At 40.1% G+C, this 24,695-nt stretch overlaps 1 protein-coding gene across 4 annotated transcripts in view; it reads right to left on the reverse strand.

Annotated features, from left to right (window-relative positions):
* IP6K2 (inositol hexakisphosphate kinase 2) overlaps positions 1-24,695 on the reverse strand; it is a 53,053-nt gene that overhangs the window by 5,097 nt on the left and 23,261 nt on the right. For 2 of the 4 annotated variants that reach the window (XM_037850447.1, XM_037850453.1), the window contains exons 2-4: positions 14,317-14,835; positions 12,332-12,554; positions 11,251-11,426 (exon numbers count right to left, since the gene is read on the reverse strand). In XM_037850447.1, the coding sequence (XP_037706375.1) occupies positions 11,251-11,426; positions 12,332-12,554; positions 14,317-14,704 (787 nt within the window). In that variant the 5' untranslated portion in view covers positions 14,705-14,835. Of the gene's footprint in view, positions 1-11,250; positions 11,427-12,331; positions 12,555-14,316; positions 14,836-16,289; positions 16,479-24,695 lie in introns of those variants that run through there. The other 2 variants (XM_037850458.1, XM_037850468.1) reach the window with 2 other exon arrangements.

The raw sequence follows: 24,695 nt of genomic DNA on the forward strand, positions 1-24,695 counted from the left end.
AGGATCACCAGGGAGATTTCATTGTTACAGCCACCCCCCCTCCCTGACTGCCCAGAAACACGCCCCATATACAGGGCGGGCAACACCAACTACACACGCAAGCTTGGTACACCAATTGGACCCCACAAGACTCACTCCCCCACTCACCACAAAGGCAAAGCAGGGGAGAACTGGCTTGTGGAGAACAGGTGGCTCGTGGACGCCACCTGCTGGTTAGTTAGAGAAAGTGTACTCCACGAAGCTGTAGATCTGATAAATGAGAGATAAGGACTTCAATTGGTCTACAAATCCTAAAAGAACCCTAACAAGTTAAGCAAATGCCAAGAGGCCAAAAACAACAGAAAATTATAAAGCATATGAAAAAATCAGACAATATGGATAACCCAAGCCCAAGCACCCAAATCAAAAGATCAGAAGAGACACAGCACCTAGAGCAGCTACTCAAAGAACTAAAGATGAACAATGAGACCATAGTATGGGATACAAAGGATATCAAGAAGACCCTAGAAGAGCATAAAGAAGACATTGCAAGACTAAATAAAAAAACAGATGATCTTATGGAAATTAAAGAAACTGTTGACCAAATTGAAAAGATTCTGGACATTCACAGTACAAGACTAGAGGAAGTTGAACAACGAATCAGTGACCTGGAAGATGACAGAATGGAAAATGAAAGCATAAAAGAAAGAATGGGGAAAAAAATTGAAAAAATCGAAACGGACCTCAGGGATATGATAGATAATATAAAATGTCCGAATGTAAGACTCATTGGTGTTCCAGAAGGGGAAGAAAAGGGTAAAGGTCCAGGAAGAGTATTCAAAGAAATTGTTGGGGAAAACTTCCCAAATCTTCTAAACAACATAAATACACAAATCATAAATGCTCATCAACTCCAAATAGAATAAATCCAAATAAACCCACTCCGAGACATATTCTGATCACACTGTCAAACACAGAAGAGAAGGAGCAAGTTCTGAAAGCAGCAAGAGAAAAGCAATTCACAACATACAAAGGAAACAGCATAAGACTAAGTAGTGACTACTCAGAAGCCACCATGGAGGCGAGAAGGCAGTGGCACGATATATTTAAAATTCTGAGGAAAATTTCCAACCAAGGATACTTTATCCAGCAAAGCTCTCCTTCAAATTTGAGGGAGAGCTTAAATTTTTCACAGACGAACAAATGCTGAGAGAATTTGCTAACAAGAGACCTGCCCTACTGGAGATACTAAAGGCAGCCCTACAGACAAACAAAGAAAGGACAGAGAGACTTGGAGAAAGGTTCAGTACTAAAGATATTCGGTATGGGTACAATAAAGGATATTAATAGAGAGAGGGGAAAAATATATATGATAAACATAAACCAAAGGAAGATGGCTGATTCAAGAAATGCCTTCACGGTTATAACGTTGAATGTAAATGGATTAAACTCCCCAATTAAAAGATATAGATTCGCAGAATGGATCAAAAAAAATGAACCATCAATATGTTGCATACAAGAAACTAATCTTAGACACAGGGACACAAAGAAATTGAAAGTGAAAGGATGGAAAAAATATTTCATGCAAGCTACAGCCAAAAGAAAGCAGGTGTAGCAATATTAATCTCAGATAAAATAGACTTCAAAGGCAGGGATGTTTTGAGAGACAAAGAAGGCCACTACATACTAATAAAAGGGGCAATTCAACAAGAAGAAATAACAATCATAAATGTCTATGCACCCAATCAAGGTGCCACAAAATACATGAGAGAAACACTGGCAAAACTAAAGGAAGCAATTGATGTTTCCACAATTGTGGGAGACTTCAACACATCACTCTCTCCTATTAGATCAACCAGACAGAAGACCAGTAAGGAAATTGAAAACCTAAACAATCTGATAAATGAATTAGATTTAATAGACATATACAGAACATTACATCCCAAATCACCAGGATACACATACTTTTCTAGTGCTCACAGAACTTTCTCCAGAATAGATCCTATGCTGGGAGACATAAAACAAGCCTCAATAAATTTAAAAATATTGAAATTATTCAAAGCACATTCTCCGACCACAATGGAATACAATTAGAAGTCAATAACCATCAGAGACTTAGAAAATTCACAAATACCTGGAGGTTAAACAACACACTCCTAAACAATCAGTGGGTTAGGAAGAAATAGCAAGAGAAATTGCTAAATATATAGAGACGAATGAAAATGAGAACACAACATACCAAAACCTATGGGATGCAGCAAAAGCAGTACTGAGGGGGAAATTTATAGCACTCAACGCATATATTAAAAACGAAGAAAGAGCCAAAATCAAAGAACTAATGGATCAACTGAAGAAGCTAGAAAATGAACAGCAAACCAATCCTAAACCAAGTAGAAGAAAAGAAATAACAAGGATTAAAGCAGAAATAAATGACATAGAGAACAAAAAAACAACAGAGGATAAATATCACCAAAAGTTGGTTCTTTGAGAAGATCGACAAGATTGACAAGCCCCTAGCTAGACTGACAAAATCAAAAAGAGAGAAGACCCATATAAACAAAATAATGAATGAAAAAGGTGACATAACTGCAGATCCTGAAGAAATTAAAAAAATTATAAGAGGATACTATGAACAACTGTATGGCAACAAACTGGATAATGTAGAGGAAACAGACAATTTCCTGGAAACATATGAACAACCTAGACTGACCAGAGAAGAAATAGAAGACCTCAACCAACCCATCACAAGCAAAGAGATCCAATCAGTCATCAAAAATCTTCCCACAAATAAATGCCCAGGGCCAGATGGCTTCACAGGGGAATTCTACCAAACTTTCCAGAAAGAACTGACACCAATCTTACTCAAACTCTTTCAAAACATTGAAGAAAATGGAACACTACCTAACTCATTTTATGAAGCTAACATCAATCTAATACCAAAACCAGGCAAAGATGCTACAAAAAAGGAAAACTACCGGCCAATCTCCCCAATGAATATAGATGCAAAAATCCTCAACAAAATACTTGCAAATCGAATCCAAAGACACATTAAAAAAATCATACACCATGACCAAGTGGGGTTCATTCCAGGCATACAAGGATGGTTCAACATAAGAAAATCAATCAATGTATTACAACACATTAAAAACTCAAAAGGGAAAAATCAAATGATCATCTCAATAGATGCTGAAAAAGCATTCGACAAAATCCAACATCCGTTTTTGATAAAAACACTTCAAAAGGTAGGAATTGAAGGAAACTTCCTCAATATGATAAAGAGCATATATGAAAAACCCACAGCCAGAATAGAACTCAATGGTAAGAGACTAAAAGCCTTCCCTCTAAGATCAGGAACAAGACAAGGATGTCCGCTGTCACCATTGTTATTCAACATTGTGCTGGAAGTGCTAGCCAGGGCAATCCGGCAAGACAAAGAAATAAAAGGCATCCAAATTGGAAAAGAAGAAGTAAAACTGTCATTGTTTGCAGATGATATGATCTTACATCTGGACAACCCTGAGAAATCGACGATACAGCTACTAGAGCTAATAAACAAATTTAGCAAAGTAGCGGGATACAAGATTAATGCACATAAGTCAGTCATGTTTCTACATGCTAGAAAGGAACAAACTGAAGAGACACTCAAGAAAAAGATACCATTTTCAATAGCAACTAAAAAAATCAAGTACCTAGGAATAAACTTAACCAAAGATGTAAAAGACCTATACAAAGAAAACTACATAACTCTACTAAAAGAAATAGAAGGGGATCTTAAAAGATGGAAAAATATTCCATGTTCATGGATAGGAAGGCTAAATGTCATTAAGATGTCAATTCTACCCAAACTCATCTACAGATTCAATGCAATCCCAATCAAAATTCCAACAACCTACTTTGCAGACTTGGAAAAGCTAGTTATCAAATTTATTTGGAAAGGGAAGATGCCTCGAATTGCTAAAGACACTCTAAAAAAGAAAAACGAAGTGGGAGGACTTACACTCCCTGACTTTGAAGCTTATTACAAAGCCACAGTTGTCAAAGCAGCATGGTACTGGCACAAAGATAGACATATAGATCAATGGAATCAAATTGAGAATTCGGAGATAGACCCTCAGATCTATGGCCAACTGATCTTTGATAAGGCCCCCAAAGTCACTGAACTGAGTCATAATGGTCTTTTCAACAAATGGGGCTGGGAGAGTTGGATATCCATATCCAAAAGAATGAAAGAGGATCCCTACCTCACACCCTGCACAAAAATTAACTCAAAATGGACCAAAGATCTCAATATAAAAGAAAGTACCATAAAACTCCTAGAAGATAATGTAGGAAAACATCTTCAAGACCTATATTACGTGGCCACTTCCTAGACTTTACACCCAAAGCACAAGCAACAAAAGAAAAAATAGATAAATGGGAACTTCTCAAGCTTAGAAGTTTCTGCACCTCAAAGGAATTTCTCAAAAAGGTAAAGAGGCAGCCAACTCAATGGGAAAAAATTTTTGGAAACCATGTATCTGACAAAAGACTGATATCTTGCATATATAAAGAATCCTACAACTCAATGACAATAGTACAGACAGCCCAATTATAAAATGGGCAAAAGATATGAAAAGACAGTTCTCAGAAGAGGAAATACAAATGGCCAAGAAACACATGAAAAAATGTTCAGCTTCACTAGCTATTAGAGAGATGCAAATTAAGACCACAATGAGATACCATCTAACACCAATTAGAATGGCTGCCATTAAACAAACAGGAAACTACAAACGCTGGAGGGGATGTGGAGAAATTGGAACTCTTATTCATTGCTGGTGGGACTGTATAATGGTTCAGCCACTCTGGAAGTCAGTCTGGCAGTTCCTTAGAAAACTAGATATAGAGATACCATTCGACCCAGCGATTGCACTTCTCGGTATACACCCGGAAGATAGGAAAGCAGTGACACGAACAGATATCTGCACGTCAATGTTCATAGCAGCATTATTCACAATTGCCAAGAGATGGAAACAACCCAAATGTCCTTCAACAGATGAGTGGATAAATAAAATGTGGTATAAACACACGATGGAATACTACACGGCAGTAAGAAGGAACGATCTCGTGAAACATATGACAACATGGATGAACCTTGAAGACATAGTGCTGAGCGAAATAAGCCAGGCACACGAAGAGAAATATTATATGCTACCACTAATGTGAACTTTGAAAAATGTCAAACAAATGGTTTATAATGTAGAATGTAGGGGAACTAGCAATAGAGAGCAATTAAGGAAGGGGGAACAATAATCCAAGAAGAACAGATAAGCTATTTAACGTTCTGGGGATGCCCAGGAATGACTATGGTCTGTTAATTTCTGATGGATATAGCAGGAACAAGTTCACAGAAATGTTGCTATATTAGGTAACTTTCTTGGAGTAAAGTAGGAACATGTTGGAAGTAAAGCAGTTATCTTAGGTTAGTTGTCTTTTTCTTACTTCCTTGTTATGGTCTCTTTGAAATGTTCTTTATTGTATGTTTTGTTTTTTTTTTCATACAGTTGATTTAAAAAAAAAAAAAAAAAAAAACAAGGAAAAAAATATGCAGAGCCCCCTTGAGAAGCCTGTGGAGAATGCAGGGGTATTGGCCTACCCCACCTCGATGGTTGCTAACATGACCACAGACATAGGGGACTGGTGGTTTGATGGGTTGAGCCCTCTACCATAAGTTTTACCCTTGGGAAGACGGTTGCTGCAAAGGAGAGGCTAGGCCTCCCTGTATTTGTGCCTAAGAGTCTCCTCCTGAATGCCTCTTTGTTGCTCAGATGTGGCCCTCTCTCTCTGGCTAAGCCAACTTGAAAGGTGAAATCACTGCCCTCCCCCCTACGTGGGATCAGACACCCAGGGAAGTGAATCTCCCTGGCAACGTGGAATATGACTCCCAGGGAGGAATGTAGACCTGGCACCGTGGGACGGAGAACATCTTCTTGACCAAAAGGGGGATGTGAAATGAAATGAAATAAGCTTCAGTGGCAGAGAGATTCCAAAAGGAGCCGAGAGGTCACTCTGGTGGGCACTCTTATGCACACTTTAGACAACCCTTTTTAGGTTCTAAAGAATTGGGGTAGCTGGTGGTGGATACCTGAAACTATCAAACTACAACCCAGAACCCATGAATCTCGAAGACAGTTGTATAAAAATGAAGCTTATGAGGGGTGATAATGGGATTGGGAAAGCCATAAGGACCAAACACCACTTTGTCTAGTTTATGGATGGATGTGTAGAAAAGTAGGGGAAGGAAACAAACAGACAAAGGTACCCAGTGTTCTTTTTTACTTCAATTGCTCTTTTTCACTCTAATTATTATTCTTGTTATTTTTGTGTGTGTGCTAATGAAGGTGTCAGGGATTGATTTAGGTGATGAATGTACAACTATGTAATGGTACTGTAAACAATCGAAAGTACAATTTGTTTTGTATGACTGCGTGGTATGTGAATATATCTCAATAAAATGATGATTTAAAAAAAAAAAAAAAAAAAAAAAAAAAACAAAAAAAAAAAAAAAAAAAAAAAAAAAGCTCCCCAGGGTAGAAGAGGTTCTGAAGGCTTGTGGCCCTGGATTCAGGATCTTTGGTGTTCTTGCCACAGAGTCCCAGACTGTGGATTCTCTGATACAACCTTTATTGTCTTTGGAGGCTAAGAGAATTCTTCTAACCTTGTAAAAACTTTCTTAAGTCAATCAGATTTTAAGATAAAATAACAACAACAAAACAAACAAAAAAAAATCCCACAATTCCTTTAAGATCACATGACAAAGAAGCTAAGTACACGGGACTAAGAACATCACAATGGAGGCAGATCTTTCTTCAAGAAAACAGGGTGACTGAAAAGAGAAGAGGGAATGCAAAGGGAAGCTAAGCCTCCTTATAATTATGCCTAAGAGTCACCCCAGAGAACCTCTTTTGTTGCTCAGATGTGGCCTCTCTCTCTCAGCCAACTCTACAAATAAACTCACTACCCTTCCCTCTACGTGGGAAATGACCCCCAGAAGTGTAAATCTCCCTGGCAACGTGGGACATGACTCCTGGGGATGAGCCTGGATCCGGCATCATGGGACTGAGAAAGCCTTCTTGACCAAAAGGGGGAAACTAATGAAACAAAATTAAGTTTCAGTGGCAAAGAGATTTCAAATAGAGTCGAGAGGTCATTCTGGAGTTATTCTTACACACCATACAGATATTTCTTTTTAGTTTCTAGTGTATTAGAATAGCAATAAGGAAATACCTGAATCTGTTGAACTGTAATCCAGTAGACTTGATTCTTGATGATGACCGTGTACCTATATAGTTTTTATTACATGACCATGTGATTGTGAAAACCTTGTGACTGACACTCCCTTTACCCAGTGTATGGGCAAATGAGTAATAAATTGATGACAAAAAATATATAAATAATAGGGGGGGTTAGGGGGTATGGGATGGTTTGGGTGTTCTTTTTTATTTTTTTCTCTATTTTGGGTAATTAAAATGTTCTAAAACGACTGTGATGATGAATGCACAACTATATGATGATACTGTGAGCCACTGATTGTATACTTTGGATGGATTATATGGTGTGTGAATATATCTCAATAAAATTGCATTTAAAAAAAGAAAAAAAAAAAAAAAAAAAAAATGTAGCTTATGAGGGGTGACAATGGGATTGGGAAAGCCATAAGGACCACACTCCACTTTGTCTAGTTTATGGATGGATGAGTAGAAAAATAGGGGAAGGAAACAAACAGACAAAGGTACCCAGTGTTCTTTTTTACTTCAATTGCTCTTTTTCACTCTAATTATTATTATGGTTATTTTTGTGAGTGTGCTAATGAAGGTGTCAGGGATTGATTTAGGTGATGAATGTACAACTATGTAATGGTACTGTGAACAATCGAATGTATGATTTGGTTTTGTATGACTGCGTGGTATGTGAATATATCTCAATAAAATGATGATAAAAACAAACAAACAAACAAACAAAAAAAAATAAAACATCCAAATTTAAGATTCATTGGTGTCTCAGAAGGGGAAGAGAAGGGTAAAGGTCTAGGAAGAGTAGTCAAAGAAACTGTTGGGGAAAACTTCTCAAACCTTCTACACAATATAAATACACAAAGCATAAATGCCCAGTGAACTCCAAATAGAATAAATCCAAATAAACCCACTCCAAGACATATTCTGATCAGACTGTCAGCTACTGAAGAGAAGGAGCAAGTTCTGAAAGCACCAACAGAAAAGCAATTCACCACATACAAAGGAAACAACATAAGACTAAGTTGTGACTACTCAGTGGCCAATACAGAGGTGAGAAGGCAGTGGCAAGACATATTTAAAATTCTGAGAGAGAAAAATTTCCAACCAAGAATACTTTATCCAGCAAAACTCTCCTTCAAATTTGAGGGAGAGCTTAAATTTTTCACAGACAAACAAATGCTGAGAGATTTTGCTAATAAAAGACGTGCCCTACTTCAGATACTAAAGGGAGCCCTACCGACAGAGAAACAAAGAAAGGAGAGATATAGAGAATTTTAACAGACATATATAGAACCTTACATCACAACTCACCAGGACACACATTTTTCTCTACTGATCACGGATCTTTCTCCAGAATAGACCATATGCTGGGACATAAAACAAGCCTCAATAAATTAAAAAAAAAAAACCACAAAAAAAACCCACAATTGAATATATTCAAAGCACATTCTCTGACCACAATGGAATACAAATAGAAGTCAATAATTTTTGATTTGTAACTCCACTATTTACTTCCTACATGATATAAAATACACAAACTCTAACAACAAATCAGTGTTTTTGGACTCAGTGTAAAATATGTAATTTTTGACAAGAACTATATAAAGGTGGGGGAATGGAGGAGTATAGGAATATAGTTTACATGTCCTATTGAAGTTAGGTTGGTATAAAAGAAAAACAAGATTGTTATGGATTTAAGAGGTTAAATTTAAGCCCCACAGTAAACACACAGAAATTATCAAAGAATATGACCATAGAGATGAAAAGCAGAGTATGGGTTATGAGAAGTGGGAGAAGGGGCAATGGGGAAGAAATGAGTGTAAGGTTGCTGTTTGAGGTGAAGGGAAATTTCTAGTAATGGAAGGTGGGAAGGTGATTGCATTACAACATTCTAAATGTCATTAATCACACTAATGGAATGCTAGAGAGGGGGTAGAATGGGAAGATTTAGGCTGTATATATGTTTCCACAATTGGGGAAAAAAAAAAAAAAGTCTACATAGATGACAACTGAATGCCAAGGATGATCCTGGATGGGATCTGAGGCTCATGAGGCTCAAAGGGACACACAGTTGAGACATAAGAAAAAAAAAAAAAAAAAAAAAAAAAAGGAAATATAGAATGTAAGCTTTGTATCAATGTTGAATTTCTTGAACTTCTTAGCTGCGCTTAATGGGATTGCATAAAAGAATGTTCTTGTTCATGGGAATTGTATATGTGGATATAGTGTTTATTCAAAGATGTGTGCAGCTTGCTGTCATATGTTCAGAAGACAGAGCAATAGATGGATGATAGGGAGGGAGGGAGGGTAAGAAAGAAATGGTGGTGTGACAGGATGTTAAAGTTGGTGGATTGGGGTATCAGAGGAGGGGGGTCAGGGTATGCTGGAGTTCTGTGTATGGGGTTTGTATTGTTTTTGCAACTGTTCCTATAACTTTGAATTTATTTCAAAAACAAAACAAAACAAAACAAAACTCATTGGTCACCTTTGGAGGTTGTAAGGGTACCTACTCATTATTCTGAAGACTTAGTAAATAAAGGAAAATAAACATTCAACCTGTCTTCCCTATATAAACTACACCTCAAGATAACACAGAGTTGATAAGGGAAAGTTTCTCTATTTAGAAGGATTCCTGCTAATGAATGAAGGAATGATAAAATTAGAAAACAGCTCAACTAATAAAAAAATGGATCTAAGGCAATGATGATCCCAAAGAGAAAGACACTTCAACATTGTGCTTCTTGAAGATGGACATGCATTCTAAGGGATTCTTGCCCCACCTCCCAAAAACTGAAACTGAATCTGGTCAAGCTCATAAATTCAGTTATCAACTTACTGGAATCACAGGGGACAGAGTAACTTGTAGAAGGAATATAAAAAGAATGAATGCAATCAGCAAAATCGAGATGGTGGGAAACTTGAGAAGACCAAGTTTCTTTGACAAGAAATTTCCAAGATGGAAAAACGGGGAGGAATATTTAAAAGGACAAACACTTGAACCAAACACATGTGACTCTCATCTGGATCCCCATTCAAACAAGCCATCAATAAAAACATACTTAAGAGACATTAGAAAAAATGGAGACATAAACTAGATACTTGATATTAAGGAATTATCATTCACTTTTTAAAGGAGTGACAATGGTATTAATGTTTTCAAATATCTTTATCTTTTAGAGATACATTCTGAGTTGTATACAGATGAAATTATGTATCTGAGACTTGCCTCAAAAATATAGTGGGACATGCTGGGTAGAAGGAAGGTCCTAGTGTAGGAATAGCAATGACACAAGACTGACACGAGTAGGTTAAACTGCTGAACCTAGGTGATGGGTAGTTAGGGATACATGTTATTCTATTTTTAACATTTTAAAAGTTTCCCTAAAAAAAGTGGAAAAAAATGAATAAAGCATCCTCAAATCTATCCGAGGAAAACTTTTCCCCTGTAAGGTAATTACTAAAAACAAAAAATCTATACTAATTAAGTATAGCTTAGTGGGTTAGAAGGAAAAAAAGAAAAGGACCCTAGTGCTTGCCCCATGTATAGCTCCTGTCCCAGTCTGGTGAATCTGGTGAACCAGGACTGAAAAGTCAGTCCTCCCCGCACCAGTCCCTAGCCTTTGGCAGGTGAGCACTGTGCAGGAGAGCACCGGGCAGCACCTTTGCAGGAGTGTAAAAACAGGAACCAGCCCCTTTCCCTTTTCCTCTAGGCTTCTCAGGTTAAAGCCTACCTGATGCAAATTGGCCCCTCCATAAGGCACCTTTCATCCCCAGGTACCCATCACTTCCACACAATCACCTGTACTCTCAAGCCAGCTTCCAGCCCTAAAGGAGGTGAGATTTGCCCATGGTCATCCACACAGGGTGTCCTGGCACAACTCTAGTAGAGGAGAATTCAACCATGACTAAAAAATCCACCCTCTCTCTCTGAACACCCAAAGGCATTCCTCACTTACTCCCCCTCTCCCCAAAGCAGAGAAACCCCGCGAACAAAGGATACTGTACTGGTTCCGATGCTTCACATTCTCCTTCATTCGCTGTAACTGTTGCTGGTGACACTTCATACTCCAAGGGTTATAGTGTTTAAGCTGGGAACTCACATTCCCCTTTTTCTCTACACTGTAGTATAAAACTTCAGATTTCTTTAGCCACTCAAATTCTTCTTCCAACTTATGGCTACAAAGAGATAAGGATCCAATAATACAGTGATTTATTTAGGCATGAAGGAACTTTCTGGAGTGATGGGAAATCTATTATCTTGATGTTATGGTAGTGATGGTTATAGTATATCTATCTATCAAAACTCATTGAACTGAACACTTCAAATGGGTGCATTTTATTGACAAATTAAACCTCAATAAAGTTGATTAAAAAAAAAAAGGAACCAGCCGACTGTTTTCTATAGCAAGGAGAACCTAAGATGCAAGAACAGCCTATGCCTCCCTTATCCCCTTAACCCCCAATGGGCAGGCAGTCCCTGTGCACTCTTCTAGCCAGTTATCACCCCAGCTTCTGGTATATCTAGGCTCCTCTGATTCTGAATGCTGGAGGGTGGGCAAGTGTGAATTGAAATTCCATGGGAATGACTCAAGCTGCTTAGCTACATCATATACACTTCAATTTATATTATTATTTCTATTTTCACAAGCTCTGCCAAGGTGCAGTACTTGGAAGGCCTTGCCTAGGTGGATCCTGAGTTTCAGGGATGCCCAACTGACCATTCCGCTCCCTACTATCTTTGAGCAATCTGAGGTGCAAGGATGGTTCCTGTCTTGGTCAGTGCTACATTCCCAGGATGCAGCACAGGGTCTGGCACAGGGCACACACAGAAGGAATGAGTGACTAAATATCTTTTATTGCTGCTTCTTCAGCTGTTTACCCAAAATGGCATGATCTAACCCAGGGTCAATTAGAGAGGAGCTGGGCAGGTATGCCATGCAGGAACTGGCCCCTGAGTGACAAGGCACCTACTAGGTCCATCAAGTGAATCCTGAGCTTCAGGGGACCAGGCCCTGACCAGGATCCCCCTGCCAACCTTCTCTCCCACAGAGCCCAGGGTTCCTGTCTCAGTCTATACCCACCTCTTCATCTTCTCCTCTTTCCGGTGCTGGCGTACCCAGTCCTTGGGAGTCTTTTCTGTTTCTAGGACATGATGTTTTTTGTTTGTCCACCTTAGGAGCTTACTTTTTGGTTCACAATCTGAATTGTCTAAACTGTCCACAGTTCCATGGTCCCCTTTCAAAGGATACGCTATTAAACACAAATTCCTGTCTTCATCTTCTTCAAAGCGCACGGACACCACACCTGAAAGGGGGTTGAGGAGCAGAGAGGACTTTTAATTTCACAGCAAGAGGCATTCTAAATAACATGATTGTAACATTTGTTTTTTTCTTACCCTGTTCCTTAGTCTCTATGTTGCCCGAGGCCCCAAACTCATCTGCAAACCTAACAAATATCAAAACAGCTAGAAAAGATGACACCACACAAGACAAGCAATTAGGGAGCAAACATGGCTGAGAGTCTTCCTCTGTGAAGCACTCATCAAGGCAAGAGCCAAAGAATTACAAGACACATTTTTCTGTCATTGAAAATGTTTATTAATTTCTACGTAACTCTTCTAATCCTAAGAGAGATGTAAAAACATTTGCTTTTTATATCTTGTAGAAATATTTAATGCCCTAGACAGAAATAGCAAGGACCTTAAAGCTTGCTTTAAAGCAGAGCCTGAAGCCCCCAGGGGAAACAGGTTTGCCTGAGGGTGAAGTGTCCAAGGATAAGGGAAAACTGGGCAAGCAAAATAAAGGGGCAAACAAAACAAACCACACAGCACAACAGACACCCTACCAAAGGCTTCCCACAGTACCCCCACACGGGCAGACACCCTGAGCCTTTTGTCCTTCTCAAATATGTTACTTTATTGATCTTTGCAGTCTCATATCACAAAAGAACAAAATGAACACAAGGTAGATAGGGTTTGGGTGGGGAACACAGATGCATGGTGGCCTCGAAAGCAGTTCTCCCCCTGGAGTCTCTAGAACCTGCCATGTGTACTTAGACAGTCTTTGAGGAGGGGGCTGTCGTTTGGGAGCGTTTCAACGGGTGCCGACGAACGCCTTAACAACCGACTGGCTGAACGCCTTTCCTCCCAGGCCATTCCGCCCCAGGATCACTCAATCTGCTCAGTCCTTGCTGCCCGCCCGCTCGCTGCAGGGGAATGTGTTCTCAAAGAGAGATGACACTTCTGAGGTGGCCCCCAGCTCTGGGCACAGAGGAGCCAGGGTGGGCAATACAGGGACCACACTTCCCTGTGGCCACTGGGGTGGATGGGGGGAGGGCCAGGGGATAAAAAGGGAGTAGTAGGGCAGCCAGCTAACAAAGGGCCTTTGGCTTTGTCCTGGAAAAAACAACAGAGAAGGACCAAGTGAAGGCCCCCAACTCCCCCACCCCCACCGCAAACATATGCATATTCAGAGTACAGAGAGAGGTGACCAATAACATTCTGGCTTTAAAAAGCAACATTTCAAAAGTCACAGAAGAAACCTAAGTTGTTCCAGAGTCTTTTGTAAAACCAGTCACTGCAAATTTAAAATTAATTTCTTTAATGGGGTCTTCCTTGATTTACAAAGGATCCTCTCCCCCATCCCCACCCCCCAGGAAAAACCACACCATGTTGGTGGCTTCTAATATCTCCCAGAAAAATGCACTATAAAAAGGAAGAAAAAATCACCCTATGTGAATCAAAGGGTTTCCTTCAGATAGCAACTGTGGGGACATTCTGTAATAACAAATGGCTTCAGCTAATCAGCACACACCTCCCACTCCTGCGTTCCATCTGACTCAATCCTGCTCCCAGCCTACCTAATCACCCGGGCTTCTGGTTTCCTTGAGGATAAAAAGCAGGCAGCAAGTTTTCCGGTTAAAATCCTCCCAAAGTCTTCCCTGCTGTCCCCCCATGGGGGACTATGGGTTACTGTGATGGAGACACCAGAACATAAAACACAACTACACTTCCACCAGAGATAAACTCAAAACAAACCCATAAAACAAAACAATTGAGCAATCTTACCAGGGCTTGAAAACTGAGGATGTGAGGTGCTGGGCTGAGGGCCAGGAGGAGGAGGAGGAGGGAAAACACCAAGTGAGTGGGAGGGGGCGAGGGCTCCGGGAATGGCTGCCTGGGCCTTCCTTGGCCACGACCCCTCGCAAGTCCTCAGCACAGCGTTGTTGTCCCCTACTGCTGCTGGGGGCTCACCTTTGTACTGGGGAGTGAATTTGCGCATCTCAGCTGGGAGGCTCTCATAGAACTGGTGCTCCCTTGGGACCAGGGGCTTGCACAGGGTCGTCTCATTGAAGTGGAGCACACAGGAGTGCCCCCCGACCTGATGGACAAAGGGTTCCAGCAGGACGCCCTTGGCGCGGGGCTCCACGTCCATGGCCCTAAAAGCTGGGCTCATCCTCCGGGCGCAGGCAGCGCAGAGAAGAGGGAGGTGGTGGGGTCCAGCGGCCAGTGCGTCCTCTGTCTGTCGTCTGTCTGTGTGTCAGTCTGTTCGGCCTTGGATCCTCAGCTTGTGCGGGCCAGGACGCTCTGCCGGAAGCAAACACAGCGACAAGGGGGTGGTTGAAAGCCTGGGAACCGCCTTAGAGCAGCTGGCCCTCCTCCTCCAGCAGAAAATCAACCAGTCTGAGCTCCTGTGGGGCCCTGCCCCACCTACTCCAGCAGAGAGACAAACAGCCTGAGTTCGTGTGGGATGGGTCAGACCAGGACAGGCAGGGCCTGTGTTCCAGGAGACCCAAAACAGCCAGTGCCCCCCATGAGAGCATTAGAAAGCTGCCCTAGCAGGCAAATCGCAAAGCCACAATGAGGACAAATCACAATTTCAAAAACATAGCAATATTCGGATTACTATCTTACCATTTCCTAACAAGATTGTCATGCTTAAGGTGATTGATGCCCAAGTCTCTCCCTTACATTTTAATAAAACGCATTTAAACACAGGAAGAACCTGCTTACCCATCATCTAGTAAGACCAATTCGCCTAGGGTATCTAAGGCCAAAGAAAAGCCCCATGAACCTTATTAGCAATGGAGCTTGGGCCCAGCTTTAATGATTAACATCTGTATCTAAAAACAACTGATCAAGGCTGGCTAACTCTGTTTAAAAAGATACACCGTGTTCTAGGTCACTGACTATTTTTAATAGGTTCTATCCTGATCTCCAAAAGCTGAGACACACCTTTAAAACCAAAGTTATGCTCCTGGGGAGATCAGGGCTCTCACTGACTCCCAGACTGCACATCACATCAGAGCCACAAGTTGGACCTCAGCAAAGCACACTTCTGCCCGTGCATCTGTCAACCATTTCAAGGCATATTAAGCTAATTCTCTTTTCTGTCTATAATTTACAGGAAAGGCCAGGCTACATAGTCTCTACTAGGACTATGACAGGGCTTGCGCTATATTTTAATGGATTTACACAGGGTTCTTCATGAGGACTCCTCTGGTTCCCATGACACCAACTGAAATGGTGGTGAGTATGGGTCTGCTGGAGATGTACCCACTGCTCTTTACTATAGGCAAAGCACCTATTTATGTGCCAGGTTCATTATAGGAATTTATCTCACTTGGTCTTCATGATACTTTCTATAAGGTAGATACTATTCTCCCTGTAGTAGACAATGAAGCTGAGATTTGAGGAAGTGAGGAAACTCATCCAGGGAAGAAATGATAAGCTACAGACCCAGTCCCCAAGTTATCCTTGGTCTGTCACTGTCAAGCCCCCTCCCTCCACCTGCCTCTAGGGCCCCACCTTATCTGGCACCTCTGCTTTGGTACAGCACTCCTACTCTGCACAAGGACACTCAGCTTGTCCCATGAAAGTGCTTTCACTACTTATTTATATTTTCTATTTATAAGGTAGCCTCTTAAAAAAAAAGTTTAAACCGGTGTTAATCTCTTCCTTTCAGAGAAAAATCTTATTAGGAGTAGTTAAGTTTTCCTACACGCAAAGAACAGAGAGGACCAAAGGTCCTGATTTCTCACCTGGCACTGTCTTCTCATCACCACAGGGGCCCACAGGGGCAAGTGCTGAAGAGTCCCAAGATGCAACTCAGGCAATTAACTGGCTGTTAAGGACTACAGTCCACTCATTCCAGACTCTCTCCAGAAGGTGGAGCTCTGAGATACCTAGCCACACAATCCCTTCTGGACGTCTAAACAGAAGGGTTCATACTAGCCCACTGAAAAGATCTCTTAAGGAAGAAATACCAAACAAAAGCTACCGATTCACAGTCTGCCTGCCAGTACCAAAGCAGAAGTCAGGTACCATGATTATTAAATTGTGAAAGCACAAGATGCTCCTCACAGGCCAAGTTTCAGAAAGATATTCCAAAACTTTCATAAAGGTATAAAACTGCTTGCTAACAAGGATGCACATCCTTTTCCAACTTTGCTCAAGATTCCTCAAATGTATTCAAATTAAGTTGAAAAATATCTCTTGCCAGGGATCTTTCTTATCCATCCTCACATCCAATGAAAAAATCTAAAACAAAACAAAAACGGGTCCTTTATGCCTAAATGGCAGCTCTCTAAAGTGTGCTTCATGGATGTGACTGGAGACCGAAAGGCCCCAGAAAGGTCTCTGCCTCCTCCTTCCAGGTCCCCAGTGTGTTCATTAGCTGCTGGGCGTGCTATGGCACCTTGCCACCTGAGCACCCAACTGAGGCAGTCCATAGGATGTTGCTCCCCTGGGAAGAAGAATCATCTTGGGCATGGGGGTAGGAAAAATAAGACTCATTCTTGCCTGAGTCAAGTCTGATGACAGAGGAAACTCCCCAAAGTGAAGAGGAATTAGGGAGACAACTGATTAGCCTGTAGTTAGGTGGAACAGGCAGGATGAATCAGATTCTAGCCCTAATTCTGCCAGTTTTCTGGTCTGTAATATTTGTTCAATTCCTCAATATGAACAAAAATATGATTTCACTGTACAACATACTTTCAGGGTTGCAGATAAAATAGTGTAAACAATTGTTTTAGGGTTTCTTATGGGTCCATTCCTGCAGGAAAATGAAAGACCACCTTCCCAAGGATCTCACAGCAGATCAGCTTATACCCCAGGGACCTTAGCCAGACCAGAAGAAAGAGAAGTCCAGCCCTAAGGCACCCACTGTCTGTTCCACCTGCTTCTCTCTCTCTCTCTCTCTCCCCCTCCCTCTCCCTCTCTGTTGCACATGTGGTTTTGAGCAGTGGGATCTCATAATGAGTTTTAAATATCAGAGGTCTAAGGCCCAGTTTCCCAGTTAACCAGGTATATTTATGAATATTGTGGAGCCCATGCAATAGGCTGACCCTGAATTGGGAGACAGAGAATAACTACAAAATACTGACTTCAAACTTAACCTTTATTTTAGCTTTCCACTTTGCCTCACATCTGGGAAAGACACTGAGCACAACTGCTAAGATTCATGGAACTCTGTAGATGATCCATCCCAGGACATAGCTTTCCTTTATGATTTATCCCCCCATATCCATCAAATTGGGTTAAGGATCTGCTGGAAACAAGGCCTTAATATTCTTAACTTCTTAAGTACTGCAAATAAAACAGCTATAGCTCATAACCCCTGGACCTTTAACTCAGTTATTGAGACTTTAGTTAATGAGGCTACAAATCAGATCTCCTGGGGTCACTTACTGTGCCTCAAGAAAAGCCCCAAGGTTGGCCAGTTCCAAGGGATGAGTCACACTAACCTGATGGTAGAAAAACAACTCCTACCACCCGTACCTCCTGAGAGCCACCACCCAGCATCTACACACATCCATACCTGTGACCTACGACCACACCACCAGGGTCAATCACCCAGCTGCCAGGACTCCTGTGGCCATCCCCACAACTTTCTGAAGCACAGTCTCCTTTCCAGTGAGAGGCCCACACACCTTCCTCTCCAGAGAGCTCTCCTGCCAGGACTGTCAGTGAAGAAAGTGGCCACCAGACACCTCTGGCTTAGGGCAGGGCTAACGTGAGGAGAAGGGGTGCATGTTGTGTCTGTTCTAGTTCTGCGCACCACAATGGCTCTCACCAACCAATTAAAAAAAAGATGATGTGTACAAAAAGCCCTCATCTGGAAAAAGCCTAAATGTCCAAAAATGGAAAAAAGACTAAATATTAATATATTACCTCTAAGCTGATGAATTGGAAATTGAAATTAAAGTACAAAATAAAAACATTTACATCAAAAATATTAAACACTTAGGGAAAAATTTAGCAAAATATGTGCAAGACCTGAAAAAACCACAAAATGTTGCTGAGAGACATTACAGAAGACCTAAATAAATAGTGCAATAAAATAGACTGCATTCACATATCAGAAGACTTAATATAATTAAGATGTCAATTCTCCCAAAATTAATCTATAGATCAAAACCCCAGCAGGTTTTTGGTACAAATTGACAAGCTGATTCTAAAATGTATACAGAAATGAAAAGGACCCATCAGCGTAACCGAAACAACTTTTTTAAAAGAAGAACAGAAGTTGGAGGAGGCACCCTACTGATTTCAAGACTTAGTAATACTAAGTAATTAAGACAGTGCAACATTAGCAAGAAAATAGACATTTAAATAATGAAGCTGAATAGAGTCCAGAAATAGACTCACAGCTATCAGTTCAATTAATTTTTGACAAAGGTTTTAGGGGGTTGAACAGTGCCGCCCCAAAATTCATGTCCATCTGGAACCTCGGAATAAGGGTCTATGCAGATATAATTAGTAAAGGATCTTGAGATTAAATCACCCTAGATTTATGGGGGAGGGGGGAGGTGTCCTAATCCAATGACTGTACCCTTATAGAAAGAGGAGAGGACACAGAGAGAGACACACAGAAGGAAGGCCAAGTGAAAATGGAAGCAGAGACTGGAGTCTGCTGCCTTAATGAACACATAGGGCCACCAGAAGCTGGAAGAGGCAAGGAAGAATTCTTCCCTAGAGCTTTCAGAGGGAACATGGCCCTGTGGCACCTTCATTTCAGGCTTCTAGCCTCCAGAAATTTAAGAGGATAAATTTCTGCTGTTTTAAGCCACCCAGTTTGTGGTAATTTGTTCTGGCAGCTCTAAGAAATTATTATAGATGCCAATGCAATTCAATGAGGAAACAGTTCTTGTAAACAAATGGCATTGGAAAAATTGATATCCATATGCCAAAAAAAAAAAAAAAAAAATTTAATGCCGACTCTTATGTCATACCTGATACAAAAAGTAACTTGAAATGTAAGACCTAAATATAAAAGCTCAAATTATAAAACTTCTAGAAGAAAACAGGAAAAAAGTTTTATAACCCTGCTTTAGGCAAAGATTTCTTAAGACACAAAAACCAAAAACCATAAAAATGGATTTTATCAAAATTAAAGACTCTTGTTCTTCAAAAGAAAATGTTAAGAAAAGGAAAAGGTAAGCAAGAGACTGGGAGAAAATATTTGTTAAACATAACTGACTGAGGGCTGGTATCTAGAATATATAAATAATTCTTCAACTCAATAAGAAGACAACTCAATAAGAAAATGGGCAAAAAAAAATTCATCTGACCAAAAAAGATATCTCAATGGCCACAAAAAAGCACATGAAAAGATGCTCAACATCATTAGTCACTAGGGAACTGCAAATTAAAACCACTTAAAATACCACTAAACACCTACCAGGATGGATAAAATTAAAAAGACTGACAACAGCAAGTGCTGACAAAGATATGGAGAAACTGGAACTCATACATTGCTGGCATAAAAGCAAAAACTGGTCCAGTCACTTTGGAAAAGTCTGGTAATTTCTTACAAAGTTAAACCTACACTTACTAATAAGACCCAGCAATCCCACTTCTACGTATTTACCCAAGAGAAATGAAAACCTATGTCTACACAAGAACTTGAACACATATATTCATAGCAAACTATTCACAATAGCCAAAAGGTGGAAATGACCCATTAACTGGGTGAATGGATAAATAAAGTGCAGTATGCATACCCATACAATGGAATGTTATTCAGCAATAAAAAGGAATGTACTGGATACATGCAACAAAATCACTAAGTGAAAGAAGCCAATCAAAAAAACACTACATCTGTATGAGTCTACTTTTATGAAGTTCTAGAAAAGGTAAAACTATAGTGGCAGAAAGCAGATAAGCAGTTGCTAGGGGGCAGAGGACAGGTGAGCAGGACTGACTATGAAGGGGCATAAGACGATGTGGAAATGTTCTATGTTGTGACAGAGACAGTGGCTATATGACTGTATACATTTGTTAAAAGTCATGGGATTATATACTTAAAATTGATTAATCTTATTGTATGTAAATTATACTTCAATAAAGAGATTACTTTTTTCCTTCTTTGTATGTTTCTTTAATATACAAATTTTTATGAGTTTACATTATTTTAATCATCAGAAAGGTTATTTTTTAAAAGATCATATTAGCTGTTAAATTGTTTCTACATGCAAATTCAGTGAGTGAAATTTACCTTCTCATTCATTCTAAATGGGCTCATTTGCCACACACTGAGCATCTAGAATCACTCCTGACCATCTCAGCATGGGTCACCACCTTGGTCAAAGTAATGGTCTCTCCTGGACCAGGTGAAGGAACCCTTAATGGCAGAGACCTTCAGGGGACAGCCATGTTCCTTCATAAATCCATGACACTCACTACTAATATCCACACACCCTGAAGTCATCTGCTCATTTTGAAAGTCGTTTTACCAGGGTCTCAACACTGGCAAACTTATACCAGTTGCATGGTTATCTTCTTTTCAAAGCCTCTAGAACCAAAGCAAAAGCATCCTTCACACACAAACAAGCAGAAAAGTTGAACATAAAGGTCCAGTAAGTCTTTCCTTAAAAAACCCACAAGGATCCCTGGCAACGTGGAATATGACTCCCGGGGAGGAATGTAGACCTGGCATCATGGGACGGAGAACATCTTCTTGACCAAAAGGGGGATGTGAAAGGAAATGAAATAAGCTTCAGTGGCAGAGAGATTCCAAAAGGAGCCGAGAGGTCACTCTGGTGGGCACTCTTACGCACACTTTAGACAACCCTTTTTAGGTTCTAAAGAATTGGGGTAGCTGGTGGTGGATACCTGAAACTATCAAACTACAACCCAGAACCCATGAATCTCGAAGACAGTTGTATAAAAATGTAGCTTATGAGGGGTGACAATGGGATTGGGAAAGCCATAAGGACCACACTCCACTTTGTCTAGTTTATGGATGGATGAGTAGAAAAATAGGGGAAGGAAACAAACAGACAAAGGTACCCAGTGTTCTTTTTTACTTCAATTGCTCTTTTTCACTCTAATTATTATTCTTGTTATTTTTGTGTGTGTGCTAATGAAGGTGTCAGGGATTGATTTAGGTGATGAATGTACAACTATGTAATGGTACTGTAAACAATCGAAAGTATGATTTGTTTTGTATGACTGCGTGTTATGTGAATATATCTCAATAAAATGAAGATTAAAAAAAAAAAACCCACAAGGAAAGAAAAATCAACATAAAATCTGCTCCAATCGCTGTGGCTTACTCAAATGTGCCTTGCATATACCTACCCCAGGGCCTCTGCACTGGCCATTTTCTCTGCCTGGTACACACTTCCCCAGATATTTCCTTAGCTCAGTCTCTTACCTCCCTCAGCTCTTTAAATGTCATGTCTTTCATGAGCTCTTCCTTGGTTAACCTATCTAGAAGTGCACACCTCTCCAACCATACTCCCTTATGCAACCCCTGCTTTATTTTCTCATTAGCACTTAACAGTAACATCCTATATTTTTTCTTATTTGTCTTTTTTACTCTCTATCTCCCTCAACCAGAAAGAGAGTCATGACATCAGAGATTAATGCTCTGTTCACTGCTGTGACTCCCGAGTCCAGAATAGCACCAGCTCAGAGTAGGTGCACCACAGAATATGCCTCAAATTACTACTCTGTTGTGAGCACCTCCTGTACACAAAACATAAGAGAACTCAAAAGGCACCCACTACAATTATCATCCAAACCCACATCCATCATTCAGTAAGTATAATTATCAAAATGAGGCATGCTGCACCCTTTTGAAATGCATTCCCAACACTGACTGGTGTTTATTTTGCATTTAATACTGTCCACCTCACTGAGTCTGCATTAACTAGGGAAAATAAATGGAGGACCCTGTACCTCAACCAATGCTCCTTGGGGACATGCTGTTGCAGAAAGATTTCATGTAAACAAAGCCCAAACGCTTCATGTGATGATAACCAACATCTTGAAAAATTTTTTCTCATAGAAAATCAGGTAAGAAAAGATTGGTTACTGAAGAGTAAACTTTTAAAATATCACTATGAGAAAATAAAAGTACTATCATATTTTAAAACAAATATACTAACAGTCAGAGACCCAAGGTTTTCAGGGTGCTAAATTAGCACCGAAGGATGAGTGATCCCCATCTTTTGCAGGCAAAGCAAAGGAAGGTCATGGGATAGTCCCTGAGCAATGCTGATGGGTCTGCCAGTCCAGCCTTAAACAGGATGTCTCAGAAAGATGAAGCCAAAGGAAAACCATTCCCTTCCATGACCTGAACCTCTGGGAAAGTTGGGCAACAAATGAGGCACAATCTCTGGTAACAAATGAATATATGAAAAGGAGTTTTAGTGAAATAAAAGCAGGAAGAAACAAGGGAAGTCTTTGACTTAGTCTCAGACAGGCTGTATTGCAATACCAAAGACAGTGGCTGGCCAGACTGACTCATCTGTGTATAGGCATAACCTACCACCAACCACAGAAAAACTCCCTCCACTGCTCCATAAAAATCAAGTCCTGGCAGGACACTTCTTATTCCCTAATCACTCACTCACTCACCTCCACGCCCAGCAATAGGAGAGAATTGAAACAAAAATGTTTTTTTTTTTGTTCAACTGTATAATGGACTTTTTAAAAGTCTGCTTATTAATTTTTTATTTTTTAACAATTTGAGAAAATGCTCATGATAGACTCTTTTTTTTTAAATTTTATTTTGAAATAAATTCAAACTTACAGGAACAGTCGCAAAAACAATACAAACCCCATACACAGAACTCCAGCATACCCCAACCCCCCCGCTGATACTCCAATCCACCAACTTTAACATCCTGTCACACCACCATTTCTTTCTTTCCCTCCCTCCCTCCCTCCTTATCTATCATCCATCATCTATTGCTCTGTCTTCTGAACATATGAGAGCAAGCTGCACACATCCTTGAACAAACAATATAATTCACATATACATTTCCCATAAACAAGAACATTCTTTTATGCATTCCCATTAAGCGCAGCTAGAAGTTCAAGAAATTCAACATTGATACAAAGCTTACATTCTATATTTCCTTTTTTTTTTTCTTGTATCCCAACTGTGTATCCCTTTGAGCCTCCTGTCCTCCATCCTCAGATCCCATCCAGGATCATCCTTGGCATTTAATTGTCATTATCTATTTAGACTTCTTTTTTTTTTTCCACTTGTGGACACATACATACAGCCTAAATCTTCCCATTCCAACCCCTCCCTAGCATTCCATCAGTGGGATTAATCACATTTAGAATGTTGCATACTATCACCTTCCCACCATCCATTACTAGAAATTTTCCTTCACCCTAAACAGAAACCCTACACTCATTTCTTAACTCCCCATCGCCCCTTCCCCCACTTCTCATAACCCATACTCCACTTTTCATCTCTATGGTCATATTCTCTGATACTCTGTGTTTACCGTGGGGCTTAAATTTAACCTCTTAAGTCTATAACAATCTTGTTTTTCTTTGATACCAACTTAACTTCAATAGGACACATAAACTATCTTCCTTTACTCCCCCATTCCCCCACCTTTATGTAGCTCTTGTCAAAAATTACTTATTTTACATTGAGTCCAAAACCACTGATTTATCACTACAGTTTATGTATTTCAGATCTGTAGGAAGTAAATAGTGGAGTTACAAATAAAAAATACAGTAGTACTGGTATTTATATTTACCATGTGATCTTTACTGGAAATCTTTATTTCTTCATGGGGTTTCAGTCAACTGTTTAGTGTCCCTTCCTTTCCACCTGCTCAATTCCCTTTAGCATTTCTTATAGGACTGATCTACTGGTGATGAAGTCCCTCAGCTTTTGATTATCCGGGAATGTTTTCATCTCCCCCTCATTTTTACCCTCCAGGTGTTTGTGAAATTTTCTAAGTCTCTGATGGTTATTGACTTCTATTTGTATTCCATTGTGGTCAGAGAATGTGCTTTGAATAAATTCAATTTTTTTTTAAATTTATTGAGGCTTGTTTTATGTCCCAGCCTATGGTCCATTCTAGAGAAAGATCTGTAATCACTAGAGAAGAATGTGTGTCCTGGTGATTTGGGATGTAAGGTTCTATATATGTCTGTTAAATTTCTCTGTATCTCTCTCTCCTTTCTTT

The sequence above is a fragment of the Choloepus didactylus genome, chromosome 1, assembly GCF_015220235.1.
Source record: "Choloepus didactylus isolate mChoDid1 chromosome 1, mChoDid1.pri, whole genome shotgun sequence".
Classification (NCBI taxonomy): Eukaryota; Metazoa; Chordata; class Mammalia; order Pilosa; family Megalonychidae; genus Choloepus; species Choloepus didactylus.